Genomic DNA, 27,709 nt, shown 5'->3' with positions numbered 1-27,709 from the left:
ACCACCAACCAGGTAGTTTGAATGGGCGATACTGAGTATAGTATATTAGATTACATTTTACCGTGCAAAGTAAGTTGAACTCTTCTAACTCTAATAATCTCAGTTTCCCTCATATAATAGCTATTTTAGTACCAGTATCCACTATTACAAGATAGTGTTTCCCTTATAGCTATTTTAGTACCAGTATCCACTATTACAAGATAGGTGAAGTTTTTTAATCTTCTCTTACAGTTGACTTGTGTCCTCTGTGACCTGCACCACCCTCATCTCACTTGGTCCTTGCTGTGGAGAATAGGTCCATTTTGTCATACGTAGGCAGTGTGGGGCTGAATCCCATGGAGCTCCACCGGCTACAGGGTCTTTGTGTCCCTGGTCCCGCCTGCCTGCCTGGGCTTTCAGACTACAGGGTCTTTATGTCCCTGGTCCCGCCTGCCTGCCTGGGCTTTCTGACTACAGGGTATTTATGTCCCTGGTCCCGCCTGCCTGCCTGGGCTTTCAGACTACAGGGTCTTTATGTCCCTGGTCCCGCCTGCCTGCCTGGGCTTTCAGACTGCAGGGTCTTTATGTCCCTGGTCCCCCGCCTGCCTGCCTGGGCTTTCTGACTACAGGGTCTTTATGTCCCTGGTCTCGCCTGTCTGCCTGGGCCTTCAGACTGCAGGGTCTTTATGTCCCTGGTCTCGCCTGCCTGCCTGGGCCTTCAGACTGCAGGGTCTTTATGTCCCTGGTCCAGAGTCCTGGGCGGGTCTGATCTTCAAGACCCGGTTCCGCCCGGCCCCGCGACGTGCAGTACCGACCCCGCTCCGCGAACCCGCTCATATGATCAGTCAGTACCGCAACCCACCCCGCCCCGCAGACATGAGACCCGCGCCCCGCTCCGCTTCCGCATATATAATTTTTTTTTAAGTGAACATACGGTAACCAAAGTAACTGCGATCGTTTCACAATTCACACAGGAAGCGAATAGCGGTCTTTTCTGGCCGAGTCACTGACGAGAGCCAACAACGGTAGTCGGTGCAGTCGGACTCGGCAGGCATTGCATAACGTTATTTACAATTAAGCACATTGACGGTGTTTTGTCACTGGTGCCAGTGCCAGCAGGCCAGCCAGGGCCAGGCAGCAGCTAAAGGAAACATGCTAGCCTTGCTGGCGCTGGCTGTCATGCAATGCAACAAGCTAGCTAGCATAGGTCTAGCTAGGTCATTTCTGTTTATACCTGACCGGAGCGAGGGAGAGCTGACCCGGAAGGAAAGGACCAGCGGAAATGATTGAGGTCAAAGACGTCAGTCAGACTCAGACAAAACATGAAGTTACACACTGACTGAATTATTATCGTTATATAAAAAGTAAATAAAAATACATATATTATACAACACCCGCGACCCGGGCCGCATGTTGTTTATTCTACCCAGATCCGAACCCGCAAATAAAATGAAGACAAAATAACACCCGCCCCCCGCATTTTTTTGCGCGTACCCGGCGGGGCCCCGCGGAACCCCGACCCGGTGCAGGACTCTGCCCTGGTCCCGCCTGCCTGCCTGGGCTTTCAGACTACAGGGTCTTTATGTCCCTGCGCCTGCCAGCCTGGGCTTTCAGACTACAGGGTCTTTATGTCCCTGGTCCCGCCTGCCTGCCTGGGCTTTCAGACTGCAGGGTCTTTATGTCCCTGGTCCCCCGCCTGCCTGCCTGGGCTTTCTGACTACAGGGTCTTTATGTCCCTGGTCTCGCCTGCCTGCCTGGGCCTTCAGACTGCAGGGTCTTTATGTCCCTGGTCCCCCACCTGCCTGCCTGGGCTTTCAGACTGCAGGGTGTTTATGTCCCTGGTCCCACCTGCCTGCCCGGGCTTTCAGACTACAGGGTCTTTATGTCCCTGGTCCCGCCTGCCTGCCTGGGCTTTCTGACTACAGGGTCTTTATGTCCCTGGTCCCGCCTGCCTGCCTGGGCTTTCAGACTACAGGGTCTTTATGTCCCTGGTCCCACCTGCCTGCCTGGGCTTTCAGACTACAGGGTCTTTATGTCCCTGGTCCCGTCTGCCTGCCTGGGCTTTCTGACTACAGGGTCTTTATGTCCCTGGTCCCGTCTGCCTGCCTGGGCTTTCAGACTACAGGGTCTTTATGTCCCTGGTCCCGCCTGCCTGCCTGGGCTTTCAGACTACAGGGTCTTTATGTCCCTGCGCGTGCCAGCCTGGGCTTTCAGACTACAGGGTCTTTATGTCCCTGGTCCCGCCTGCCTGCCTGGGCTTTCAGACTACAGGGTCTTTATGTCCCTGGTCCCGTCTGCCTGCCTGGGCTTTCAGACTACAGGGTCTTTATGTCCCTGGTCCAGAGTCCTGGGCGGGTCTGATTTTCAAGACCCGGTTCCGCCCGGCCCCGCGACGTGCAGTACCGACCCCGCTCCGCGAACCCGCTCATATGATCAGTCAGTACCGCAACCCACCCCGCCCCGCAGACATGAGACCCGCGCCCCGCTCCGCTTCCGCATATATAATTTTTTTTTAAGTGAACATACGGTAACCAAAGTAACTGCGATCGTTTCACAATTCACACAGGAAGCGAATAGCGGTCTTTTCTGGCCGAGTCACTGACGAGAGCCAACAACGGTAGTCGGTGCAGTCGGACTCGGCAGGCATTGCATAACGTTATTTACAATTAAGCACATTGACGGTGTTTTGTCACTGGTGCCAGTGCCAGCAGGCCAGCCAGGGCCAGGCAGCAGCTAAAGGAAACATGCTAGCCTTGCTGGCGCTGGCTGTCATGCAATGCAACAAGCTAGCTAGCATAGGTCTAGCTAGGTCATTTCTGTTTATACCTGACCGGAGCGAGGGAGAGCTGACCCGGAAGGAAAGGACCAGCGGAAATGATTGAGGTCAAAGACGTCAGTCAGACTCAGACAAAACATGAAGTTACACACTGACTGAATTATTATCGTTATATAAAAAGTAAATAAAAATACATATATTATACAACACCCGCGACCCGGGCCGCATGTTGTTTATTCTACCCAGATCCGAACCCGCAAATAAAATGAAGACAAAATAACACCCGCCCCCCGCATTTTTTTGCGCGTACCCGGCGGGGCCCCGCGGAACCCCGACCCGGTGCAGGACTCTGCCCTGGTCCCGCCTGCCTGCCTGGGCTTTCAGACTACAGGGTCTTTATGTCCCTGCGCCTGCCAGCCTGGGCTTTCAGACTACAGGGTCTTTATGTCCCTGGTCCCGCCTGCCTGCCTGGGCTTTCAGACTGCAGGGTCTTTATGTCCCTGGTCCCCCGCCTGCCTGCCTGGGCTTTCTGACTACAGGGTCTTTATGTCCCTGGTCTCGCCTGCCTGCCTGGGCCTTCAGACTGCAGGGTCTTTATGTCCCTGGTCCCCCACCTGCCTGCCTGGGCTTTCAGACTGCAGGGTGTTTATGTCCCTGGTCCCACCTGCCTGCCCGGGCTTTCTGCCTACAGGGTCTTTATGTCCCTGGTCCCGACCTGCCTGCCTGGGCTTTCAGACTACAGGGTCTTTATGTCCCGGGGCTTTCAGATTACAGGGTCTTTATGTCCCTGGTCCCGCCTGCCTGCCTGGGCTTTCACACTACGGGGTCTTTATGTCCCTGGTCCCGCCTGCCTGCCTGGGCTTTCAGACTACAGGGTCTTTATGTCCCTGGTCCCGCCTGCCTGCCTGGGCTTTCAGACTACATGGGTCTTTATGTCCCTGGTCCCCTGCCTGCCTGCCTGGCCTTTCAGACTACAGGGTCTTTATGTCCCTGGTCCCGCCTGCCTGCCTGGGCTTTCAGACTACAGGGTCTTTATGTCCCTGGTCCCGCCTGCCTGCCTGGGCTTTCAGACTGCAGGGTCTTTATGTCCCGGGGCTTTCAGACTACAGGGTCTTTATGTCCCTGGTCCCGCCTGCCTGCCTGGGCTTTCAGACTGTCATTGCTCATGACTATGATTCATTGCCAGGTCCATTAGGGCGCTCTGCTTCTCTGTCTCTAACCTTCTCTTTGACTCAATATATAATGAGAACAATGGGGGGCATATGGGTAGTGTAGAGGTTCAATTCCCGGCAGCTGTATTTCCGGCTTGGTCAGACGTTCCTACAGACACAATTGGCTGTGTCTGCGGGTGGGAACAGTTTCTATACACAGTATACTGTGTCCATTTACATCTGTACTTGTATACAGGGCAGGCCCGATTGTACGGGGTGTAAGAGCATGCATTGCACCCTTAGTTGAAATTTGCATCCGCAGCCGAAATGACTTTCAGAGGCTGGTAGCAGGCTCATCTTTAAAGCTAAAGTGGAGATCCTGGTATCATAAGAAACTAGTGTAACGTCCGAGCGGATACGAACCTGGGACCTCTGACTCAGACCCCATACACTGCGCAACACTTAACCACTCGAGCTAAAGGGCCAGCCCGATAGCCCGAGTGGGAGTGAAGCCGTGCATTTCTGAGCCGTGTATTTCTGACCCTTACAGTCTTATCTTTCTAGTGGCGCGTCCACGTGCCAGGATCCGCTCGCTCAGGATCGCTCACCGTCTTGGGGGGACTCCTGGGGGGACTCCTGGCGAGGACGGCCAACTGCGAAGACTTTCCAAGGGGAGCTATTCTCCCCAAGGCACACTACAGGGAATCCCACCGCTGCCACCAATGTAACGTCCGAGCGGATACGAACCTGGGACCTCTGGCTCAGTCCCCATACACTGTGCAACACTTAACCACTCGAGCTAAAGGGCCAGCCCGATAGCCCGAGTGGGAGTGAAGCCGCGCATCCTGAGCCCTTACAGTCTTATCTTTCTAGAGGCGCGTCCACGTGCCAGGATCCGCTCGCTCAGGATCGCTCGCCGTCTTGGGGGGACTCCTGGGGGGACTCCTGGCGAGGACGGCCAATCCGCAAAGACTTTGCAAGGGGAGCTATTCTCCCAAGGCATACTGTATATCCCACCGCTGCCACCAATGTAGCGTCCGAGGTGTCGGGCTGTATAGTTGTACTTTTGCGTATAGACAATATCATTAAAACTCAATACTCAGGTTGGAGCGTCATGAACCGCCTCCGTTTATTTCAACGTGCTGCTTCAGACTGCCTGTGAGCGTCGCTCTGACGTCATACGTCTGCGCTCCTTCACTTCTAGACATCACAACAGATGGCAGATAAATCGAGAGCCTACACTAGTGACTGGAAGGGACTGTGATGGGAAATGTTTAAAGGCCCATTCCGTCGGTTCGGAAATAAATGTGCACAAAGTGTTTTTTATTGGCAATGAGTGAATGCGCCTTGGCGTAACTTCAAAATCGCGACCAGGGGCGTTTCTCTCCGACCAGCCGTTCAGAAGATACATGGAAATACCGCATCTTCAGAGGGGTGAACATTTCCCGCCACAGCTAGAGGATGTGACGTCTGCGCGTTCACGAGCCTGCCTCTTGTCCTCATGGCTCCGGCGTAAATACCAACGAAGAAGACGGCTAACAGGAAATGGCTAACAGGAAAGGGCTAACATTACGTTCGTCGCTAGCTGCTAGCAAAAGGAAACAACAACAGACTCCAGAAAAAGTCCACACTAAATAAATAAATAAATATTTATCTAATGAAGCCCGTCTGGCCAGACAGCAGCAATGTGACCGACATCGGGGGGAAACTAGAGTCAGGACTGTGTTTTCGGTTCATGAAGGGAACTTGCTGCTTGTAGCTACTGTAATGTGGTTTTGACCAGATAACGTTAGCTGCTTGCTAATGGACTTTCAAGATTCAAGATTTTTATTGTCACTCCGTAGTACAAGTATCTGACCACCCCTGGGGCCAGTTGCACCAAGTGGTCTTAACTATGCCTGGTTGTAACTCCTACGTCGGTCTTAGTTAAGACCAGTCTTTAGAGTGGATTTACGCCTGTTGCACCAACAGGGCTTACGTCTGGTCTTAACTACGCCGGTCGTAGCAATGCGCGTCCATGTGAATTGCCGGGGAATGCCCCCTGATTGGCACAAAAATGTGCCTCGCGACCTGCTTGGAGCGTCACTGTGCCACTACGCTCTATCAGCCACTACTGTATGTGCATCACTACACCCTCCCTCCTCCCACCCTCCCTCGCTCCGGGGGAAAATGGCGGCGATTGAGTGCCAGACAGTCTGAATGAAATTTAATGTAACGTTCCCAATTCTATGTATTAAATTCTAAAAGACGACCCTCAACATTTGGGAAGGCTAAGCCACACAACTAGTTCGTTATAATCGAACGTCATGCTTCGAAGGCGACTTTACGACGATGAGGACGGTGAGGACTCAATCACAGCAGATCTCCGCTGATAGACTACCACAGGCACAGGCACCTTACGCCTCCTCCTGACCAGGCGTAATATTTACAACCGGTCTTAGTGAGAAAATGGCTTACGCCCCGTTGATGCAACCGGCGTAGCTGGCCCCTCAGGTCAGAAACTCTGCTAACATTACCGTCTTGTGTGAAGTAATGCAACCCTAACGTTACTACCGTTATGCTTATGGTCATGGAACATTATTGTTTGACTGCAGTTAGCTGCGGTGGTGAGTCTGCCTATTATTAGACTCAGCCCTCAGTCTTAATCCGTTTCACTCCTGTAAGACTGAGAATATTACTATTTAAATCTTTGCATAACGTTAGGTGGCGCTGTTGGAAGCCTTGCATCGGAGAACCAATCATGAGTGTTGTGGGCGGGCCTGCTTTCTGGGGGCAGATCTCATGCAGAACCGGTGTCTCGCAAAACATCGTCGCATTTGCGGAGAAACATATTAATCACGTAGAAACAAACATAACCTGTTAATAGGACGTGTTTCATCCGGCCCCGGCGGCTAGAGGTCTTTCCCCAGCGATAAGCCCGTCTCCCGAGGCTACGTTACAGAGCCTGCTGGCTGCTGATGACTTCACACAAGTTCACAGTATCAAGCGGACCACTTCCGGGTAGGAAAAACGATTGTAAAATAAACCACAGCTATAAATTTTGTTTGGAGCATATCAGCTTCATGCTCTGTGTTAGGACTATGATAAATGGCATTGCCGCTACCAAATAAAATTCTAATAATAAATGTAGGCGTGTCTGCTGCCGGCGGTTCTCGCCGGGCTCGGACAGACAGTTTCTGACAGTGAAATTCCCAGACGTTTGGTGGCTCACCAAAAGTTTATAAACTAGCCTATTATAAACATAAAGTTAGCTTGATGCTATACGCGGCTAACTAATAGATTTAGCTATATTTATAGAAATTACCACCAGCCCCACTAATAACGTTACCGTCTTGTGTGGATAATGAATGTAACAGTCGTAAATATGCCTAACGTTACTGTTATGCTTATGAAACATTGTTTGATTGTTCAGTTTGGTCAACTCCAGGCATTAGACGGTAAAGTACATACAGGGGAAGCAGGGTAGTTCCTGGCTCACGGTAACGTGAATATCCTATCCATTTCCCTGCAGCCAATGTAAGCCAAAACACGGCCAAACATGCCACAATAACGTCCGATAATTCATCCAGAATCCTTCCTGGGCATCTCGAGGCTGATCTGACCGATAAATTGTCCAGGTTGCCGTTTTCAAGTGACTTTTATGAGTTAACGTTACAAAGCAACCAACACCTCTGCTGTTGCCAGGCAACTGCTTGTGCGCGTGCGAGTATGGTGCCCGCGCGTCAGCTCGTTCACACGCTGCCTGCAGTTACTCTAACGGCCACCGGCGTCAGTAACAGTGACAATTGACGGAATGGGCCTTTAAGTTGGACAAAGTGAGTACGCCCAGAGAGGTAAGATTTAAACCAGGTAAGGGATGTGCCAGTGATACCAATGGAAGCTCATCTGTGTAGCAGGATGTGATGTGAGATTGTGTCAAAGGATGCAGTCAGATCAAAAGTGGGTAAAGGAAACAGACCAGGTTTTCAAACCTTTAGGAAAAAGTCTGCTTTTCCATATTATCCTATCCACCTTATTTTTGAATGCCCGGCTGTAAAATAATTATGGGTGCAAGGTCCGGTCTACAACGTGACTGATTGTTGCAGCTGGCGCATTTCTTCAAACCTCAGATGCTGGAAAAAAAGTTGCTTGTCACAACACAAGTTTGACAACTTATTTGAGGGAATGTAATAATGTTATCTATCACATCCGCTATTTCTGTTGCTCTTTGAACAACAATGTATCTGCGAGGTTTTGGCCAAGCTGGATGTGATTTGTTCCGTTCGCCGGTTTGAAACATAGTTTACAGACGGGCTATGTTGTGTCTTTGTCAACAACATAACGGTAGGAGGATTACACTGGGAGAAAAGCACCCATATTTCACGTAAGGCATCATTCATGGCAGCTAGAAATAAGGTGGATAATAAGAATGTGAATTTTGTGTGTGTGTGTGTGTGTGTGTGTGTGTGTGTGTGTGTGTATGTGCGCACGCGCGCGCGCATGCGTGCGTGAGCAGAAATTGTGTTTGGCCACAGCTATGCCATTTTACGTGTGATCGCGCTGAATCTTTCAGGAAGTGTAAAGAGCACCCCCTGCGGGTGACCTAACGGAAGTGGATTTTTTAATTAGGTAATTGGGGCTGATTAATGGCCGGATTTGCAATGGTTGCAAAGGGTTAGGGTTAGGGTCTTGGGGAGGTTAGGTTTAGGCGTGGGAGGTGGGAGAGGTTAGGTTTAGGGTTAGGGTCTGGGGGAGGTTAGGTTTAGGCGTGGGGGCTGGGAGAGCTTAGCTCCAGCCGGTCCACCGACACGCTGCATGCCGCCTCGCTCAGCTGGTTCTGCTTGTGGGCTATCGGCATTGTGGCCTGTCGGCACTTAGACGCGGGCACCACTGGAATATGTAAACCGGATATGTGCCACATTTTTATTGTTCCCCCGTTGAAATGCCGATTCGAGTTGTGTATGCTAACTGTGCCGGTGTGTCAGGCGACGGGTGGCAGGGATGCCATTTTGCATCCATTTTGTTTTATGTACTATGTAACTTTTTAGTCACCTCGTGTTATCAGGCTCTAGCTAACTAATGCTAATAACTTAGCTACACGGAAGATCTTTCTGGCACACATGTATCCGGTTCCTGTCATTGCACATGGGTTAAGCCCCCAGGTCCCGAAGCCTCACTCACAGCCCCAGACTACCCATTTATAGAACTAAGTTCACACCCTGTTCAGTGATTTATGACCTCATCAATGATGTCATAGCAGCATGAGCTGTGATTGGTCTGTGTAAGATGATGTCATAGCAGCAGGAGCTGTGGTTGGTCTATGTAAGATGATGTCATAGCAGCGTGAGTTGTGATTGGTCTACGTAAAATATTGCTGTAGCGCCCAGACGGTGCAGTGCCAGTTCAGTGATTTATGACCTCATCAGTGAGCTGTGATTGGTCTATGTAAGATGATGACATCGCAGCGGGAGCTGTGATTGGTCTACCTAAGATGATGTCATAGCAACGTGAGCTGTGATTGGTCTACGTAAAACATCGCTTTAGTGCATTTCTTTCCTCCCCACACTGCACTCCTTCAGGTACCCCTAAGAGAAGGGGAGGAAGAGGAAAAGGGGACAGAATGTAGGGAAACAGTGGATGGATAAATCAAGGAGGCGGTAATGCAATATGAAGAATTCCAACTGCCGTAAAACACCACAGAAGGTACCCTTAACTCATTGAGTGCCATGGACGAGTATGTTCGTCAATTGGTTTAGTAACGTAGAGTGCCAAGGACGAGTATGTTCGTCAATTGCGTTTTTTGACGGTGGGACGTGCATCAAAGCTAGATCCATCTCCTGTGAAAGTATGGTGGCTGTTGAATGTGTAAAAGCTATTTTAGGGACCCATTAGGTGGCGACAGTGCTCTCCAGATTACAGAAAGGCGAGGAAAAAAGAGAGAAGAAGTCGTTGGGGAAACGGAAATCGCATCGCATCCGTATGCATCGATATGCATGAAGCATAACGTTAGCTGTGCCTGCAGCAGCCAATCTGTTGCCACAATTGAGCACCTCCGTGTCCGCTGCGATAGCCCAACTGGAAGCATGGGAGCCGGTGACAAATACACGCGGAACGCTGTAAAAAGCTGGATGTAGCGGACTTTTCAGTGCAGAGCAAACGCAGTAGAAAGCCCCAGAGACACGCCCATACGGAGGAGGAGTGTGCAGTTGAGGGGGGGGGGGTGGGGCACGCAGAGCAGCACACAACACTGACCCAGACAGACCCAGACAGCAGGACAGGATTGGCAAACGCAAGCCAGAATATCTGATGCCCACCAGCAGCAAATCAAGACCAGCAAGAAGCTGCAACCAGCAGCGCACGCAGGGGCCAGCGCTGCTGGTTGCAGCTAAAAAATATTGTTTTGCCAAACAAAATTCCTTGGTTTTCGCTGTTCTATTGAAGGAAATTATTTTTGAGGTGTGACTACATCAGAAAATATTAGCTTCAGTCAGTGATGTGCATGAAATGTTTAATTTCACAAAAGGCTCTTTATCTCAGCTTCTAGAAAAAAACTGCTGTTTTTGGTTAAATCAAGCTATCTTCTCCGGCTGATAACTAAAGAACGAAAAATGGTATCAATAAACTTTTTTTTGCTGCTGATACAATAGAGTCTCATCGTTCTTTGTGCGTGTTCAGTGTTTACATAGTAATATCACACAATATTCTGTGGGCCTCGAGAAATCACTGAAAACGCTCTGAAACTCTGGCACTGGGAGCGTCCGTTCTCCAAAAGTGGCTGGCACTCAATGAGTTAAGTGCACTCCCCAAGTTTGAAGTCGATCAGACGAATGGTTCTCGAGATAATGCAAAGCAGACGGACAGACACACAGACAGACAGACAGACATAGACGATCCTGCCTTTATTAGATGTAAGATAGGTAGATAATAACAATGATCATAATAGCAGTCAAAGTATTCCACTGAAAGCAGACAGAGGGAAGATTATTATTTAGACTGAATTCTATGATTCTTATTCACTGGCTTTAGTGACTGGTGGATTATACAAATTCACTCACATTTTTAAGAGGAAAGGAACAGCTGTAAAAACACTTGGTTCTGTCAAAATAGCTGATACAGCAGACATTTATCTCAATAGGAGAGCACATCCAGAGCGGGAGGTGCTGGTCACAGCAAGAAAAATATAAATATGGATAAACTTATCAGGATACAGATCCATAGGGAGGGACCGCACCCTTTACCTGTTCATCTCCATCCCTGAGGCAACACATCCTTATGCAAACTATATTTCCAGGACTGTCTGTCTGTCCTTCACGTATATCGGGACTGTCTGTCTGTCCTTCACGTATATCAGGACTGTCTGTCTGTCCTTCACGTATATCAGGACTGTCCTTCACGTATATCGAGAACCATTTGTCGAATCGACTTCAAACTTGGTGAGTGTGCTTAGGTGGACCGGCCGCCACCAGAGTGGTGTGTGTGTGTGTGTGTGGTGGGGAGCGCCCACGGGGGATGGTCAATGGGGACAAGGGGAGGGAGCAAAACGGGCACGACGCTACGGACTATAATTATGTCTAATAAAGGCAGTAGCGTCTGTCTGTATGTATGTCTGTCTGCCTGCATGTCCTTTGCGTATCTCGAGAACTGTTCGTCGGATCGACTTCCAACTTGGGGAGTGCAGTGCGCTTCGGGGGACCTGACGATGTGCAGTGTGGGGGGGGGGAGAAGGGGAGGGAGGGGAACGGTCACTGCACTAGTGACTATAAGAACCAATGACTATCTTCGTTGTCAATGTCAATAACAGCCGGTTTTAACTTAAATTCATTCTGTGCCTTTCTTCCCTTGCCTTTGAAATAACTCCAATTACGGTCAAGTTCTAACTTCTAATTTTGTCGGTAAAGCAGTATCAATCAATACACTACAAAAAAAACTCATTGAGACCACTTAAACAAAAACATTATCAAAAAGAAAACTAGAGGCAAATACAATTCAGACTGCTGGAGAATAATAAAGACATAAATGGATGGAAGGGGGAAAGGATGGGTGGTGAACTCTGAACTCTAGGCTGCTGAGCTTTGTCCCATTGACTTCACAATGGGGTGCATGGGGTGAATGGGCACTGCACTAGTTTTAATGAATGGTGGTCTTGGGGTGATTGTACAGTAGTGGCATCAGATTTCCCTTTGGCTGTCACCATACACGCTCTCATCACTGTAGGCAATGTAGAGGAACAAGTCCTCTTCACGATGCTCCTGGTACAACAGTCCCATGGCAGCTGAGGTGGGTGGAATAACGTTGTTTACAAAGAAGAAGAGAGCATCCTCACATCGCAAGTGGATTCTTTTCCGGATGAAGAAGTAAAACTGGCTCACTGTCAGGTCAGTGGGGACAAGGTATTTCTTCTTGTCCAGATCTCCTATTCTGGCTTTGGGGGCTTTCTCCACAATTACTGGTACCCTATCTGGATACTTCTTCCTTGTTTTCTCACCTTCAGACCGCCTTTTCTCAAAATGGTGCTCCTCTTTGTACTGGAACTTCATTGTTTAAAGAAATGACAAGACAACTACCGTAGTCGGTCACTCCAGGGTGTATGATTGCGGTTGCTCAAGGAACGACTGAATTCTGTGACACTGGACCTACTTATAGCCCCCGCAATGGAAGGATTTATGATGTCATCAGTGCAATTGTGATGTCATCAGTGAGTGATGTCATGAGTGATGATGTCACTCATAGGGCGGCGTTCTGGCAGCGATGCCATCAGTGTTCATGTCACCAATGATGATGTCACCAGTGATGTCACTCGAGCAATTACAGTGCATTATAATCTTATTACAGGACTGTGTTCTGCCGCGACGCCCGAGTGGCTGGTTGGTTGGTCAGTCAGTCCATCGGTCAGTTCCAGTTCCCAGTGAGAAAGCAGCCTAAATGTTTACCCGGCTGTGACCATATCGTGGTGCTGCCAATCTAATGGTTTAAGTGTCCAGGTTGCCTGCAGCCTGTGACAATGAACGTGTTGGGAGGCGATGTGAAAGTGTCAATTTGTGTTTGTTTAACACATGCCGTTACCTGCGTTTGAAAACCCCGCATATAAGCGGTAATTCTGATTCGCAATACATTAATTTTGCAGTAATTTTGACGTAAACATTTGCAACCAGTCACTCGGTTGGTTGGTTGGTCCACAAAAAAAATCTATGTCAATGCTGCGATAAAACAAACTTTATGGCATGATGGGGGGGGCATATATTAACGTTCACACTTGGGCAATTGTGATGTCATCGGTGATGTCATCGGTGTGACATCACACAAAAAAGGTGATGATAGTGAACACAGTCAGAGTGGATAAATGCAGAAGGAGGCAGTAATGCAACATAAAGGATGCCAACTTGCCATAAAACACCACAGAAGAACAGTCATAATAAATCACTGATGTCACAATGATGATGTCCAGTGAACTGAGTGTCACTGAGTACTATTATTATCATCAGCACATTTTACAAATAACGCGATAATACTGATAACCGTGGTAATGTTGGTCACTATAATCATGATATGACATTTTTATACCGTTTCACCTCCAATTTCTCTGACACAATGAAATCTGGCAGGACAGGACACGTTGAACTGCGCCAGTTTTTATTAACGGAAACCCTGATGGTATAACATTATGTCATCATCATTGATGTCATGCATGCACGTGTGCCTGCATGTCTGTGGCATCATCAGTGATGTCATAGACTGTTTTGTGATGTCATTGGTGATGTCATAAATCCCTGCTGAGGTCATAAAAAGGACGACTCTTGCTCACAGCCCAGCCAACTCACTCGATTGCCTCTACACTGAAGGAATTGGGCGCGCAAAGTTTCTAGCATATCTCATCTCTGTCCGATTCGTTTTCCACTTCACTGAAAAACAAAATGGCTTCCAGATCAGAGGAGGATCTCTCCTGTCCTGTCTGCTGTGACATCTTTAAAGATCCTGTCATCCTGTCATGTAGCCACAGCTTCTGTCAAGCCTGTCTGCAGAGCTGGTGGACAGAGAAACTCATACATGACTGTCCACTCTGTAAGCAAATATCTTCACAGAGTGAACCACTTTGTAATTTGGCGTTGAAGAACCTGTGTGAGGCTTTCTTACTGGAGAGAGATCAGAGAGCTTCAGCAGGATCTGAGCTCTGTAGTCTACACTCTGAGAAACCCAAGCTCTTCTGTCTGGACCATCAGCACCCAGTGTGTCTTGTCTGTCGAGATTCAGAAACACACGCCAACCACCGATTCAGACCCATCGATGAAGCTGCACTGGATCTCAAGGAGGAACTCCAGAGACCCCTGAAGCCCTTACAGGAGAAACTGGAGCGCTTTAATAAAGTTAAAGGAAACTGTGATCAAACAGCAGAACACATTAAGGTCCAGGCCCGACACACAGAGAGGCAGATTATGGAGGAGTTTAAGAGGCTTCACCAGTTTCTACATGAGGAAGAGGAGGCCAGGATCGCTGCACTGAGGGAGGAAGAGGAGCAGAAGAGTCAGAAGATGAAGGAGAAGATTGAGAGTCTGAGCAGAGAGATAGCAGCTCTTTCTGACACAGTCAGAGTCATAGAGAAGGAGCTGAGAGCTGAAGATGTCTCTGTCCTGCAAAACGCCAAGGCTACAGTGGAAAGTGTCCAGCGCCCCCTGCAGGAGGATCCACAGCTGGTCTCAGGAGCTCTTATAGACGAGGCCAAACACCTGGGCAACCTGAGCTTCACAGTCTGGGACAAGATAAAGGAAATAGTCTCCTACACTCCTGTGATTCTGGACCCCAACACTGCCGGTACAGACCTCGTCGTGTCTGAAAATCTGACCAGTGTGAGATGGGGATGGAGACAGAAGCTTCCTGAAAACCCAGAGAGGCTTGACTACTGCTGGTCTGTCCTGGGTTCGGAAGGCTTTAACTCAGGAACTCACATATGGAATGTTGAGGTTGGAGACAAAACACACTGGGGACTGGGTGTGGCAGCAGAGTCTGCCCAGAGGAAGGGACACATAGTGTCTGGAATATGGGAAATATGGTTCTGTAACGGTAAATACAGAGCATGCTCCCCATCAGATTCAGTCACTGTTCTCCCAGTGAAGAGGTTCCAGAGGGTCAGAGTGCTTCTGGACTGGAACAGAGGAAAGCTGTCATTCTCTGATCCTGATACTAACACACACATACACACCTTCACACACACCTTCACTGACAGCCTGTTTCCATACATTTACGCTGCGGATGAAATCTCTCTGAAGATTTTACCAGTGAAGATTTCTGTAACAGTGCCGGGCGGGGTACCGGGCACAGATCCACATTGATCATCAGCATGTGTGCCACAGCACGCTGTCCATCTCTCCTGCATCATGCACACACAGGACGGGGAAATACCAAAAGAAAATGTTTTCAATGGCTTCTGTGTGCTTTAGACTTGTGCATAATCGTTTTATTTTGAAAATATCCTGTGTGATAATAACACAGGAGCCGGTCAGTGCGGTCTGCGTCGTCACTATTTCTGGTAGGTAGGTTAGCTACCTGGCTAGCCATGATGACACACAAGTATAAAGTTCCTTTATATAGTTGTGTGTCATGGCTAGCTCACTGGCGTGACCAGACGGACCAGACACAAACCTCACCTATCCCATAACCCCAGAGGGTCGTTGGGGCACCAGCCGCACCACAGACGATCTGTCGACAAGCTCTGTCCATCTCTCTCTGTCCTCAGCAGCTCTCACTGTTTCACAGAGTTTTAATTGAGTCCACTCTTGGATGTTATCCTCCCATCTTTTATTTTGTCTCCCCCGTTTCCTGCCTCCTTGTACAGTGCTGCAGGATGGTCTTTGCAAGGCCTGATGATCTGGTGATGTGTCCATACCACCTCAGTTTTCGCTTCTTCACAGTGGTAAACAGGTCATCGTGAGGACCGATGGCTTGGCTGATCATTTGCCGGACTTCCTTGTTTGAAATGTGCTTGGTGTAAGAGATGCTCAAGAGTCGTCTGTAGCATCTCATTTGCATACTCTGTATTCTCTGCTGTAGTTCTGCTGTAAGGGTCCATGATTCGCACACACTGATAGTACTTAGTAGGGGTATGACACGTATTATTCAGGTAGGATAGCAGGTTTAGCTTCACTGATAGTACTTAGGGTAAGACACATTATTGAAGTAGGATGGCAGGTTTAGCGCTAGGTGGAGCTAGGGAGTAGGGAAAGAATGACATTGTTGACATTTTTCCATTGAGCTGCTGGGGACCGCAGCCCTGGTAGAGAAAAAAAAAGAGATTAACACGCTGAGAACGGCTGTTTGCCAAGGAGCACTGCACTAGTAGTAGTCATGCATAACATAAACAGACGCAGCAGGCTACTAAATTTGGCAGTTGAAAAACAATTACAGTATATCAACGAGCAACGGATTGTCAAAACGAATTTTACCATTGATGAAAAACGTGACTTGGACATAAGCAAGCTAGAAGCAAGATCTATCAACATCCCCCTAGCTACCAACAGCTCCGCTAGGCTACGCTGCGCCCGGACATTTCCTTGGGCGGGTGGCCAAGCAGGGCTTCACTTACCGCAGCCGCCGTAACTTTACTCCCCGCCCAGACAAATAAAGCTCCAGCAGGCAGCGAAGACAAAAAAAAGTGTGTTACTGTAAGTCGCTTTGGATAAAAGCGTCTGCCAAATGACGTAATGTAAATGTAATGTAAATGCAGCGATCTCTCGCAGGCAAGACTGACTAACAACAGCGTTAGCCAATCAGCACCCGTCATTGGATTTTCAACTGGAGAAAAGATGTTGGCACATGGCGATTCCAAACCAAGAAGAGCCAAATTCACAACTGTGGAGTGGATGTGGCTTCAAAGGTCTGGAGCCAGGCTACTATTAAGGGAAAACAAGAGATGTTTGAAAAAGTGTGGTGTCCTTTTATTGACCATCTTAAAAGTACAGATTTGGAAAGAGTATTGGGTCGGAGTGATCATGGAGATGAGATGACTGAGATGACTTGCTGTATATCGACCGTGTGGTGGGATGAAGTTGGACACTGGGATTATTAGCTGCAAGAGAAACCTTTTGCTTTTCTTTTCCTTTATTTTCTTTCTTTTGTCTGTTTTTATGTGTGTTGGGGGTTTTATGTATATTTCTATAGCTATGTTTATTGAAAAATGAATAAAGAAGGTATTAAAAACAGAGAGACCAGAACTTCACCATACACCACCAGGCATGTTTAAAGTCCACTGTAGGTTTTTGGGGTGTCAGCCGGAGTTTAGTCTGACAATGTTGTGCACACCGGATAGTTAGTTAGGTTAAGTTAGTTAGGTTAAGTACATACATAAGTGCCTGGGTAGCGAGCAGACGGCGGTATTTGACAATTTAGCAGCTAAATCATAGATTATTGAAAGATATTCCATATTCCAGACTGAAATGTTATAACAGAAGTGGAGTATTGGCCAGAATGACATGAACATTTGGACACTTATTCAGCGGCTATCTTGCATGTTGCGTTCAGGTGAACTGTAATTTTTTTTTTTTTTTTTTTTCAATTCCATTGCGGGCCACACAGGGGGTGCCCGCGGGCCGCAAGTTGAGTATCACTGCTATAGTGTGTTGGCCATTTTGTACTAGTGTCCAAATTCTCAACTGTTAATTTGATTCACTATAGTCCACAATAAAATTCCCACAATGCACTGCAATTTCTAGTGAACAGAGAATGTACCCTACATTTTCTCCCATATACCACAATGTGATCACTTTGTTTTAAGTCTTGAATATACTGTGGAACTAAAATTTTAAATTGCAGACTGCCTGCTGCGCCAACTGCCCGAAGCTGACTGTGCCAATATTCCGTCCCGCCACGGGATGGTCGATTTAGGTTTTGTTTTTGGTGGATACCACCAGGCCTGAAAAGAATTCTAGGGGAAACACTGGATACAGAATGGATTGTAGTATGCGATTCCTATAGGGTCGCCCTGCAGCTTGCCCAGCTGGCTACGCGGCCTCGCCCTGGTTGCTCCTTGATATCATACTTCAGGGATGCTAGATCACATGTCCAGGAGCTGGCAACATACAGCTGTCCATGGCTGAATGCGGGGGTCTGAAGCCAGACTCTTTACTTTACTTTACTCTATTTCATTTAGCAGACGCCATTCTCCAAAGCGACGTACAGAGGAATAAAAACATAGAATCAGGTAAACAGACATTGTAGCCAGCAATAATAATAAAGATAATAATACAACCAAGGTGAACATTGATGCTAGCAATAGTAAAAAGGATAATAAATACAAACAAGGTTAACATTGATGCCACACCATTAAAATCAAGTCCATGAGCAGCAAATAAGGGAGGAAGAAGGTAGGGTTAGGGGGGAGTAAAGTGGAGAGAAAAAAGATGTGTTTTAGCCAATTGCGAAAAATAGGGAGTGACTCTGTCGTCCTGACCATGGGGGCTCATTCCACCATTTGGGGGCAAGGCAGGAAAAAAGTCTGGATTTTGAGCGACCCTTGAGCCCGCGAAGCAAGGGGGGGGCGAGACGGCCTACGCTAGTGGAGGGGCGGAGGGAGCGGTGAAAGGTTTGGAACTTGACCATGGGTTGAAGGTATTGGGGGGGATGTTGAGTGGACAGCTCTGTAGGCAAGGACCAGGGTCAAGATTCAAGATTCAAGATTTTTATTGTCACTCCATGGTACAAGTATCACGTGTGAAATTCTTGTGCTGTGGACTCCGTTTACGACATAGTACAAATAGGCAACAAGCAATGAGCAATAGGCAATAAGAAATAGGCATCAATAAGCAATACTAAGCAGCAATAGGCAATAAGGCAGAATAGCGATAAGACAAGTCAGTGGCATATTCATTGCACATAGGTGCACATGTCATGTGCATACGTTAGACGTGTTCAGACATTTTAAATTCGACGTATTTGACATACAGTGCAAATAGCATGTACCTTATTAAACATACAATTAAACATTAGGCATTGTGCATACGTTAGACGTGTTCAGACATTTTAAATTCGACGTATTTGACGTACAGGTGCAAATAGCATGTACCTTGTTAAACATACAATTAAACATTAGGCATACATAATGGTAGCAGCTGCAGTACGGTACGGTACGGTACGGTACGACTACTACACTATTTGTGTATGTTAAGGAGTCTCGTGGCCTGCGGGAAGAAACTGTTCCTCAAGCGATTTGTGCGTGCTTTTGGAACCCTGTATCTCCTCCCTGAGGGTAGCAGGGAGAACAGGCTGTTGTGGGGATGGTTTGTGTCTTTGATGATCTTCAGGGACCTCCTGAGGCACCGCTGGTTATACAGTTCATGCAGTTCTGGCAACTCGTCTCCTGTTACGTGCTGGGCCGCGCGCCTCACCCTCCGTAGCGCCCTGCGGTCCATGGTGGTACAGTTCCCGTACCAGGCGGTGAAGCAGCCAGTCAGCAGGCTTTCAATGGTGCCTCTGTAGAAGTCCCTGAGGATTTCTTTCCTTAGCCCAAATTTCTTCAGGCGCCTGAGTCCGTGTATTCGCTGTTGGGCCTTTTTGACCACAGTGGCGGTGTGTCTGAATCTGGTCTTGAATTTGATACGTGACAGGATGGGGAGCCAGTCGAGGTCTCTGAGGAGTGGGTTTTCAGTTTCAGTTTGACGTGGGTGACGTGGGAGAATTTAGTTTGGTTAAAAACGAGGCGGGCTGCAGAATTCTGAATGAGTTGAAGGGGTTGGATGGCAGAGGAGGGGAGACTGGCTAAAAGAACATTACAATAATCAAGCCGAGATCAAACCAGTGCCTGAACTAAAACTTGGGTTGCTTCTCTGGTTAAAAATGGGTGGATTTTATGGATGTTGTAGAGGGAGAATCTGCAGGAACGTGCCGTCGCTGTAATGTGAGCGGAAAAGGAGAGTTGGTTGTTGAGAGTTACACCGAGATTTTTGGCTGATTGGGAGGGAAGAACGGTGGTATTGTCAATGGATAGGGAAAGATCGGACAGGAGGGAGTCTTTGCAGGGGAAGAAGAGTTTTGTCTGGGTTGAGTTTGAGATGATGAGAAGACATCCAGTTGCTGATGTCATTAAGGCAGGCAGAGAGATACAGGAAGAGATATGGGTGTCAGAGGGGGGGAAAGAGAGATAGAGCTGTGTGTCGTCTGCATAGGAGTGATAGGAGAACCCGTGGGAGGAAATGACGTGGCCAAGAGATTTCATGTAGAGAAGAAAGAGGAAAGGACCTAAGACAGAACCCTGGGGGACACCCGTGGTGAGAGTGCAGGGGTCAGATAGAGTTCCTCTCCAGAGGACCTGAAAAGAGCAGTTAGACAGATAGGAGGAAAACCATGAAAGTGCAGAGCCGGTGATACCAAGGTCGGATAGGGTGGAAAGTAGAATTTGGTGGTTGATGGTGTCAAAAGCGGCGGACAGATCAAGAAGTATGAGAACGGAGGAGAGTGATGAAGCTTTGGCGGAGTGAAGGGCGGTGACAGAAAGAAGAGCTGTTTCAGTGGAATGTGCAGGTTTGAATCCAGATTGCAGGGGGTCAGAGAGATTGTGAAGGGAGAGATAAGAAGATAACTGGCCAGATACTGTGCGTTCAAGTGATTTGGAGATGAAAGAGAGGAGGGAGATGGGGCGGTTTCTTGAGAAGTGGTTTGATTATGGCTGTTTTTAGGGCAGAGGGGAAAATACCAGAGGAGAGGGACTCCCACTTATTTTTTGTGACATCACTGATCACTGATGATGTCACAGTGGGATTTGTGACATCATCAGTGATGTCATAAATCCCACTGTGACATCACTGGGATTTATGACATCACTGATGATGTCACAGTGGGATTTATGACATCACAGTGGGACATGGGACACTGGGACAGACAGAGAAACAGAGCCCTAGCTCCCATTCATATACTGATGATGATGACGATATTAATATTATAGTAGTATAACATGTTATTACATTAGAATACTACATTCATAGTAAGTTTATGGATATATAAACAAGGGGTAGGACTTGACAAGTTTACTTCTTCCTACTCCTTTTCGGGCCTGATACAAATGTAAATTGCTTGAGAATTTGCTGTATATGCTGTGAATTCTAATTGACTATTCTTGTTAGTCATTTTCTTTTGCCTATATTTCTTTTACTCTTGATCTTTGTTTTGTTTCTCACCATGTTCGAAATAATCTACTTGAATCGACTACATGGGGAATAGTGAGTGAGTGAATGAGTGAACCATTCAAACACGGCTTGTGTCTTTTGTTTTGAAAACCAATGTGTGAAGTTGGCGCCATTCCAGAATATGAGGAGAGTGGTGTGTGTGTGTGTGTGTGTGTGTGTGTGTGTGTTTGTGTGTGTCAGTGACAAAGGCTCCTTCTCACTCTTAATTTAATTGTTGATGCTATATCATAGATCCTATCTGCTTTCCAGTTGGAGATGGTCCAAGGCAAATATATACTGTGCACATCAACTTGACGTTCTCCTCTCTCTCTGTTCAGTTTTCAGTCCTCTCGCTATAGAATCCCTCTCTGTTTCTCTCGGCGCTAAAAAGCGAGTGGCTTGGCCTTTTGTGCCGAGCGAGACACTTCCTGTCGCTTGATGCTGTGTTTGCTTTTCTGAGCTGGCTCCCAGAGAGCTGTTGTTGTCCAGTGCTGTTTTAGCATTCAGGCCTCTCCCCCCCTCTCTCTCTCTCTCTCTCTCTCTCTGCCCTCAACCTTCCCCCAGACCCATAATGTTCTCCGCAGACCATCCCAACACACCCGTAACTCCCCTCTGCCACCCCTCGAATCAGCTGTTTTGTCATTGTCTGTCTCTGAGTGTCTGGGGTCTGACTCAAATCCGCTCGCTTTCCCTATGTGCATGTCATGTCTGCATATACATCACACACACACACACACACACACACACACACACACCCACACAGAGCTACCACTGAGCCAGCTAAGAGAGCGGAGCGAGGGGGAGTTGTGAGAGGAATGTAGGCTGACATGATGGCACAGGTCTGCCTTCCAGACATAATGCACAGGCAACGAGTGATCTCCAGCTAAGCACTCTATTCCACCACGGCAACCTACAGACCTCTCTCCGTACATTCCTCCACACCAGGGGGAAAAGGAGTGGAACAATCTCACCTGACATATCTCCCTTCCTCACTACCTTCATAAACTCCTCTCTGTCCTCTGGTCTTGTTCCGCCTGCTCTAAAGACTGCAAGAGTCAAGCCTCTGCTTAAGAAACCGTCCCTTAACCCTACTGCTATTCAGAACTACAGACCTGTCCCTCGAACGAGCAGCGTCCGAACAACTTTCTCTCTATCTCTCCCAGAATGACCTCCTGGACCCACTGCAGTCCGGTTTCAAGGCTTCTCACTCCACTGAGACAGCTCTTCTTGCAGTCACAGAGGCCCTTCACACTGCTAAGGCCTCATCCCTCTCCTCTGTCCTTGTCCTCCTTGACCTGTCTGCTGCCTTCGACACAGTCAACCACCAAATCCTTCTTTTCACTCTGTCTGACCTCGGCATTTCAGGGTCTGCACACTCCTGGTTTGCTTCCTATCTCTCGAACCGCTCATACCAGGTCTTATGGAGAGGGTCCCTCTCCAGATCCTGCCCTCTTACCACCGGTGTCCCCCAGGGCTCAGTCCTGGGCCCCTTACTTTTCCTTCTCTATATCAGATCTCTTGCCCATGTGATCTCATCTCATGGCTTTTCTTATCACTGCTATGCTGATGACACCCAGCTTTTCCTTTCCTTCCCTCCCTCCGACACTCAAATCGAGGCTCGCATCTCTGCATGCCTCAAAGACATTGGCGACTGGATGTCTGCCCACCACCTCAAGCTCAACCTTGGTAAAACAGAGCTACTCTTCCTCCCAGGGAAAGACTGCCCTCTCGCTGATCTCTCCATATCCATTGACAATACCACTGTACTTCCCTCCCAAACAGCTAAGAACCTTGGGGTGATCCTTGACAACCAGCTGTCTTGCTCAGCCAACATAGCTGCGACAGCACGCTCCTGTAGGTTCTCCCTCTACAACATCCGCAAAATCCGTCCCTTTCTCACAAGAGAAGCGACTCAACTCCTGGTCCAGTCACTTATCATCTCTTGCCTGGACTACTGCAACCATGGACCTATTATAAGATGGACTGGGCATTGGTCCCGTTCAGTGAAGCCGCTGCATGTTAGATCGCCGCTCTGGCGGTTGAATCCAGTATTAGGTCACAAGGCCCGCCTGTTAGTGGATGGGAAAATCACAACCGAAATAATCACAGTATACGTCAGATAATTTTTTTCCAAAGGTGGTTTGTATCATTTTAGATAGTCATTATCATGCTAATGCCTGTGCAAGTGGTCATTTTTCTGATCAGTTTGTTATTAAGTAGTTATTTGACATATAAAAAGGGATAAAAATGGATGATTGACAGCTGTGGCAGCCAGTCTCAAGCCGTCATTGGCTGGACAGGCTCTTCACATTATAGATCTATCGTCATAGACAAGACACACGGCTTCATCGTTATCTACGCTGCCTGGAGGTCGGGGTGGCTCTGCTGGGTGTGTGAGGCCGGGAGATGGGCTCTTAGCCTGGGTAGTGCAGGCCTAGAGGTCGGGGTGGCTCATGGGTTGGCTGTGCCTGCTACCAGACATATCAATGGAGTGCAATAAAAATAACTTTGTTTTGAGAAAGGTGCGCGAGGAATTAACGTTGGTTGGGGACTGAAGTAAGTTCAGAAAATATGTGTTTTACGAGTTACTCCAGCTACGTTATAGGTACACAATGGTTTTAACATGCAGGCTAGCAATGGCGTTAGCTGCTGTTTTTCATTATTTATCGTCTTAATATTACTATAACTTAACAACCGATAACGATAGCTGGAATAACACAATAATACACATATTTTCAGAACTGTCCAGGTTGTCCAACTGACAGGAAATGTGTTTTATAACGTTAACTCCCGTCCCGGGTATAAGATGAGGCCTAGTAGTACACAAGCACCGTTAGCTCATCGCTAACGGGTTAGCATCACATACAAACAGACGTTTTATTTTTTGTAGGCTATTAAAGGAACAAACGTTTTATATGCATATCTGGGGGAAATGCTTTGACTGTGGGGATGTTCGTTCTTCACAAGCTCCTCTCTTAGTAACGATATACCAGGCAATAGACCAGGCAGCCTGACTCACGCACTGGGCTAACGTTAGGTTGGGCTGCCCTACACACACTGTACCGGGGGGGGTACAACAACGTAGCCTCACGGTTAGATTTGTTAAACCAACATATCATAAAGTTAATCAAAATGCCATGGAAACATTAGGCTAATCAACACAGAGCTGTTCATCCGAGAATTTCCCCCAGTGAGAGGCTGAGAGCCAAGCAGCCCTGGCTCCTCTTCCGGGCTGAGAGGCTCCTCTTGCGGGCTGCTCTCAGAGCACGGGCTGAGAGCAGCCCGGAGGTCTGGCTGATACAACTCAATCTCCGACAACGGAGAACGTTACAGGCGGCACTACCCACAACACTATACCAGCAAACAACGTTGCGTAAAGCGTCAAGGTTAGATTTGTAAAACCAACATTTGCTCCAAAAGGAATTAAATCATAAAGTTAATCAAAATGCCACAAAAACATTAGGCTAGCTTAGTCAACACAGCAATCCCCCAGTGAGGCTGAAGGTGAGTGAGGCCTGCCTCCACTTCCGGCCCGCACTGAGAGCGCTGAGAGCCAATGCTGAGAGCACTCAGCAGCAGCCCGGAGGTCTGAAATCTCCAACAACCAAAATCAGATTTTCGTACAGGCGTCATTTTGATAAACTGATCTCATAGTGGGAATCTTCCTGGTTACTTTTGGCGAGACAAAAAATATTACAACTTAAAGTGTCATATTTACAGAGCTAGACTGTATATAAATACACAACGCACTGTGCGCATTCTAGAAACAGCAGCTCTACATAAGAAAGTTCAGAGGGGCGTGGAGCTCTCAGAGGTTCCAAACCTCTCAGCGCTCCCTTCGCTCCTCCACCAGTGCAGGACGCCTCGCCCCTCCTTCGCTACGGGGGCTCAAAAGTTGTTCATCCCGATCTCGACTCTTCTCGTCCCTGGCACCTCAATGGTGGAACGAGCTTCCACCTTCGGTCAGGACAGCTGAATCACTGCCGATCTTTCGGAAAAGACTAAAGACACACCTTTTCAGGCTCCATCTGGGCCCTTCTTGATCTAACTTCTTTCTCTCTCTTTCTAAAAAATAAAATAAAAAAAAGAACCTCAACTAACCTCAACTAAACTTGTACCACTGTTCCTTCAGAGGTTGTAGTTGTCATAGACTGTGTTGCATAGTTGATTGCTCTATTGCTGACAAAAATGTGTTAATGTAAGTCGCAAATGACGTAATGTAATGTAATGTAATGAACAAGACCCCTAACGAAATTAACACTGCGAATTCTCTGAGCCGTTTTAAGAACCTTCTGAAAAAAATCCTGCTGAGTAAGCTAGAGTAGTGGGCGGAGTCTTTTATTTTCTTTTATTTTGTTAGTTTTTGAACATTTGTTGTTTGTATCTCTGATTTTCCTTGACTCTTGATTGTTCTGTAATGTTCATTTGATGTAAAGTGTGACTGTATGTCCTGTTTTTAAGAGCAGCAAGATCATGTTGGAAATAAGTGTCCTCACTTTTACATGTGCATCCCTTGGATTTGACTGTCTTTTATATCCAAATAAATTCAATCAATAGGCAGGACCTACAGTATGGCTGAAGGACACAGACCTCTCTCCCTATAGGCAGGACCTACAGTATGGCTGAAGGACACAGACCTCTCTCCCTATAGGCAGGACCTACAGTATGACTGAAGGACACACACCTCTCTCCCTATAGGCAGGACCTACAGTATGGCCGAAGGACACAGGCTTCTCTCCCTATAGGCAGGACCTACAGTATGACTGAAGGACACAGACCTCTCTCCCTATAGGCAGGACCTACAGTATGGCTGAAGGACACACACCTCTCTCCCTATAGGCAGGACCTACAGTATGGCTGAAGGACACAGACTTCTCTCCCTATAGGCAGGACCTACAGTATGACTGAAGGACACACACCTCTCTCCCTATAGGCAGGACCTACAGTATGGCTGAAGGACACAGACCTCTCTCCCTATAGGCAGGACCTACAGTATGGCTGAAGGACACAGACTTCTCTCCCTATAGGCAGGACCTACAGTATGGCTGAAGGACACAGACCTCTCTCCCTATAGGCAGGACCTACAGTATGGCTGAAGGACACAGACCTCTCTCCCTATAGGCAGGACCTACAGTATGGCTGAAGGACACAGACCTCTCTCCCTATAGGCAGGACCTACAGTATGGCTGAAGGACACACACCTCTCTCCCTATAGGCAGGACCTACAGTATGACTGAAGAACACAGACCTCTCTCCCTATAGGCAGGACCTACAGTATGGCTGAAGGACACAGACCTCTCTCCCTATAGGCAGGACCTACAGTATGGCTGAAGGACACAGACCTCTCTCCCTATAGGCAGGACCTACAGTATGGCTGAAGGACACAGACCTCTCTCCCTATAGGCAGGACCTACAGTATGGCTGAAGGACATAGACCTCTCTCCCTATAGGCAGGACCTACAGTATGGCTGAAGGACACAGACCTCTCTCCCTATAGGCAGGACCTACAGTATGACTGAAGGACACAGACCTCTCTCCCTATAGGCAGGACCTACAGTATGACTGAAGAACACAGACCTCTCTCCCTATAGGCAGGACCTACAGTATGACTGAAGAACACAGACCTCTCTCCCTATAGGCAGGACCTACAGTATGGCTGAAGGACACAGACCTCTCTCCCTATAGGCAGGACCTACAGTATGGCTGAAGGACATAGACCTCTCTCCCTATAGGCAGGACCTACAGTATGGCTGAAGGACACAGACCTCTCTCCCTATAGGCAGGACCTACAGTATGGCTGAAGGACACAGACCTCTCTCCCTATAGGCAGGACCTACAGTATGACTGAAGGACACAGACCTCTCTCCCTATAGGCAGGACCTACAGTATGGCTAGGCAGGACCTACAGTATGGCTGAAGGACACAGACCTCTCTGCCTATAGGCAGGACCTACAGTATGACTGAAGGACACAGACCTCTCTCCCTATAGGCAGGACCTACAGTATGGCTGAAGGACACAGACCTCTCTCCCTATAGGCAGGACCTACAGTATGACTGAAGGACACAGACCTCTCTCCCTATAGGCAGGACCTACAGTATGGCTGAAGGACACACACCTCTCTCCCTATAGGCAGGACCTACAGTATGGCTGAAGAACACAGACTTCTCTCCCTATAGGCAGGACCTACAGTATGACTGAAGGACACACACCTCTCTCTCTATAGGCAGGACCTACAGTATGACTGAAGGACACAGACCTCTCTCCCTATAGGCAGGACCTACAGTATGACTGAAGGACACAGACTTCTCTCCCTATAGGCAGGACCTACAGTATGACTGAAGGACACACACCTCTCTCCCTATAGGCAGGACCTACAGTATGACTGAAGGACACACACCTCTCTCCCTATAGGCAGGACCTACAGTATGGCTGAAGGACACAGACTTCTCTCCCTATAGGCAGGACCTACAGTATGGCTGAAGGACACAGACCTCTCTCTCTATAGGCAGGACCTAGAAAAACCTAGAAAACATTTCAATCAGTGTTTCCCAAAGCCCAAGATGACATCCTCTACAGTATGTCTTGTTTTGTCCACAACCCAAAGATATTCAGTTTACTGTCATAGAGGAGTAAAGAAACATTTAAGAAGCTGGAATCAGATCATTTTGACTTTTTTTCT

The 27,709-nt window shown here is 48.0% G+C and overlaps 2 protein-coding genes and 1 pseudogene across 3 annotated transcripts in view; 2 read left to right on the top strand and 1 right to left on the bottom strand.

The window, feature by feature from the left end:
* The window catches only part of LOC310783883 (cytospin-B-like), a gene marked incomplete at its 5' end in the record, with an annotated part of 74,560 nt that overhangs the window by 28,715 nt on the left and 18,136 nt on the right, over positions 1–27,709 (top strand). The window lies entirely within an intron of this gene.
* On the bottom strand, positions 12,054–12,422 carry LOC310784354 (gamma-aminobutyric acid receptor-associated protein pseudogene; annotated as a pseudogene). Its single transcript has one exon. The product of its transcript is annotated as a gamma-aminobutyric acid receptor-associated protein pseudogene (transcript).
* LOC310784166 (nuclear factor 7, ovary-like) lies at positions 13,791–15,209 on the top strand (the record flags this gene model as incomplete). Its single annotated transcript, XM_083645159.1, has 1 exon — positions 13,791–15,209. The coding sequence occupies exon 1, from the start codon at positions 13,797–13,799 to the stop codon at positions 15,207–15,209; it is 1,413 nt and encodes a 470-aa protein (XP_083501285.1). The 5' UTR covers positions 13,791–13,796.

Source organism: Poromitra crassiceps (assembly GCF_964638095.1).
Source record: "Poromitra crassiceps genome assembly, chromosome: 1".
In the NCBI taxonomy this organism is placed as follows: Eukaryota; Metazoa; Chordata; class Actinopteri; order Beryciformes; family Melamphaidae; genus Poromitra; species Poromitra crassiceps.
Note: the sequence above shows the minus strand (reverse complement) of the source record. Positions and strands in the feature narration are given on the sequence as shown.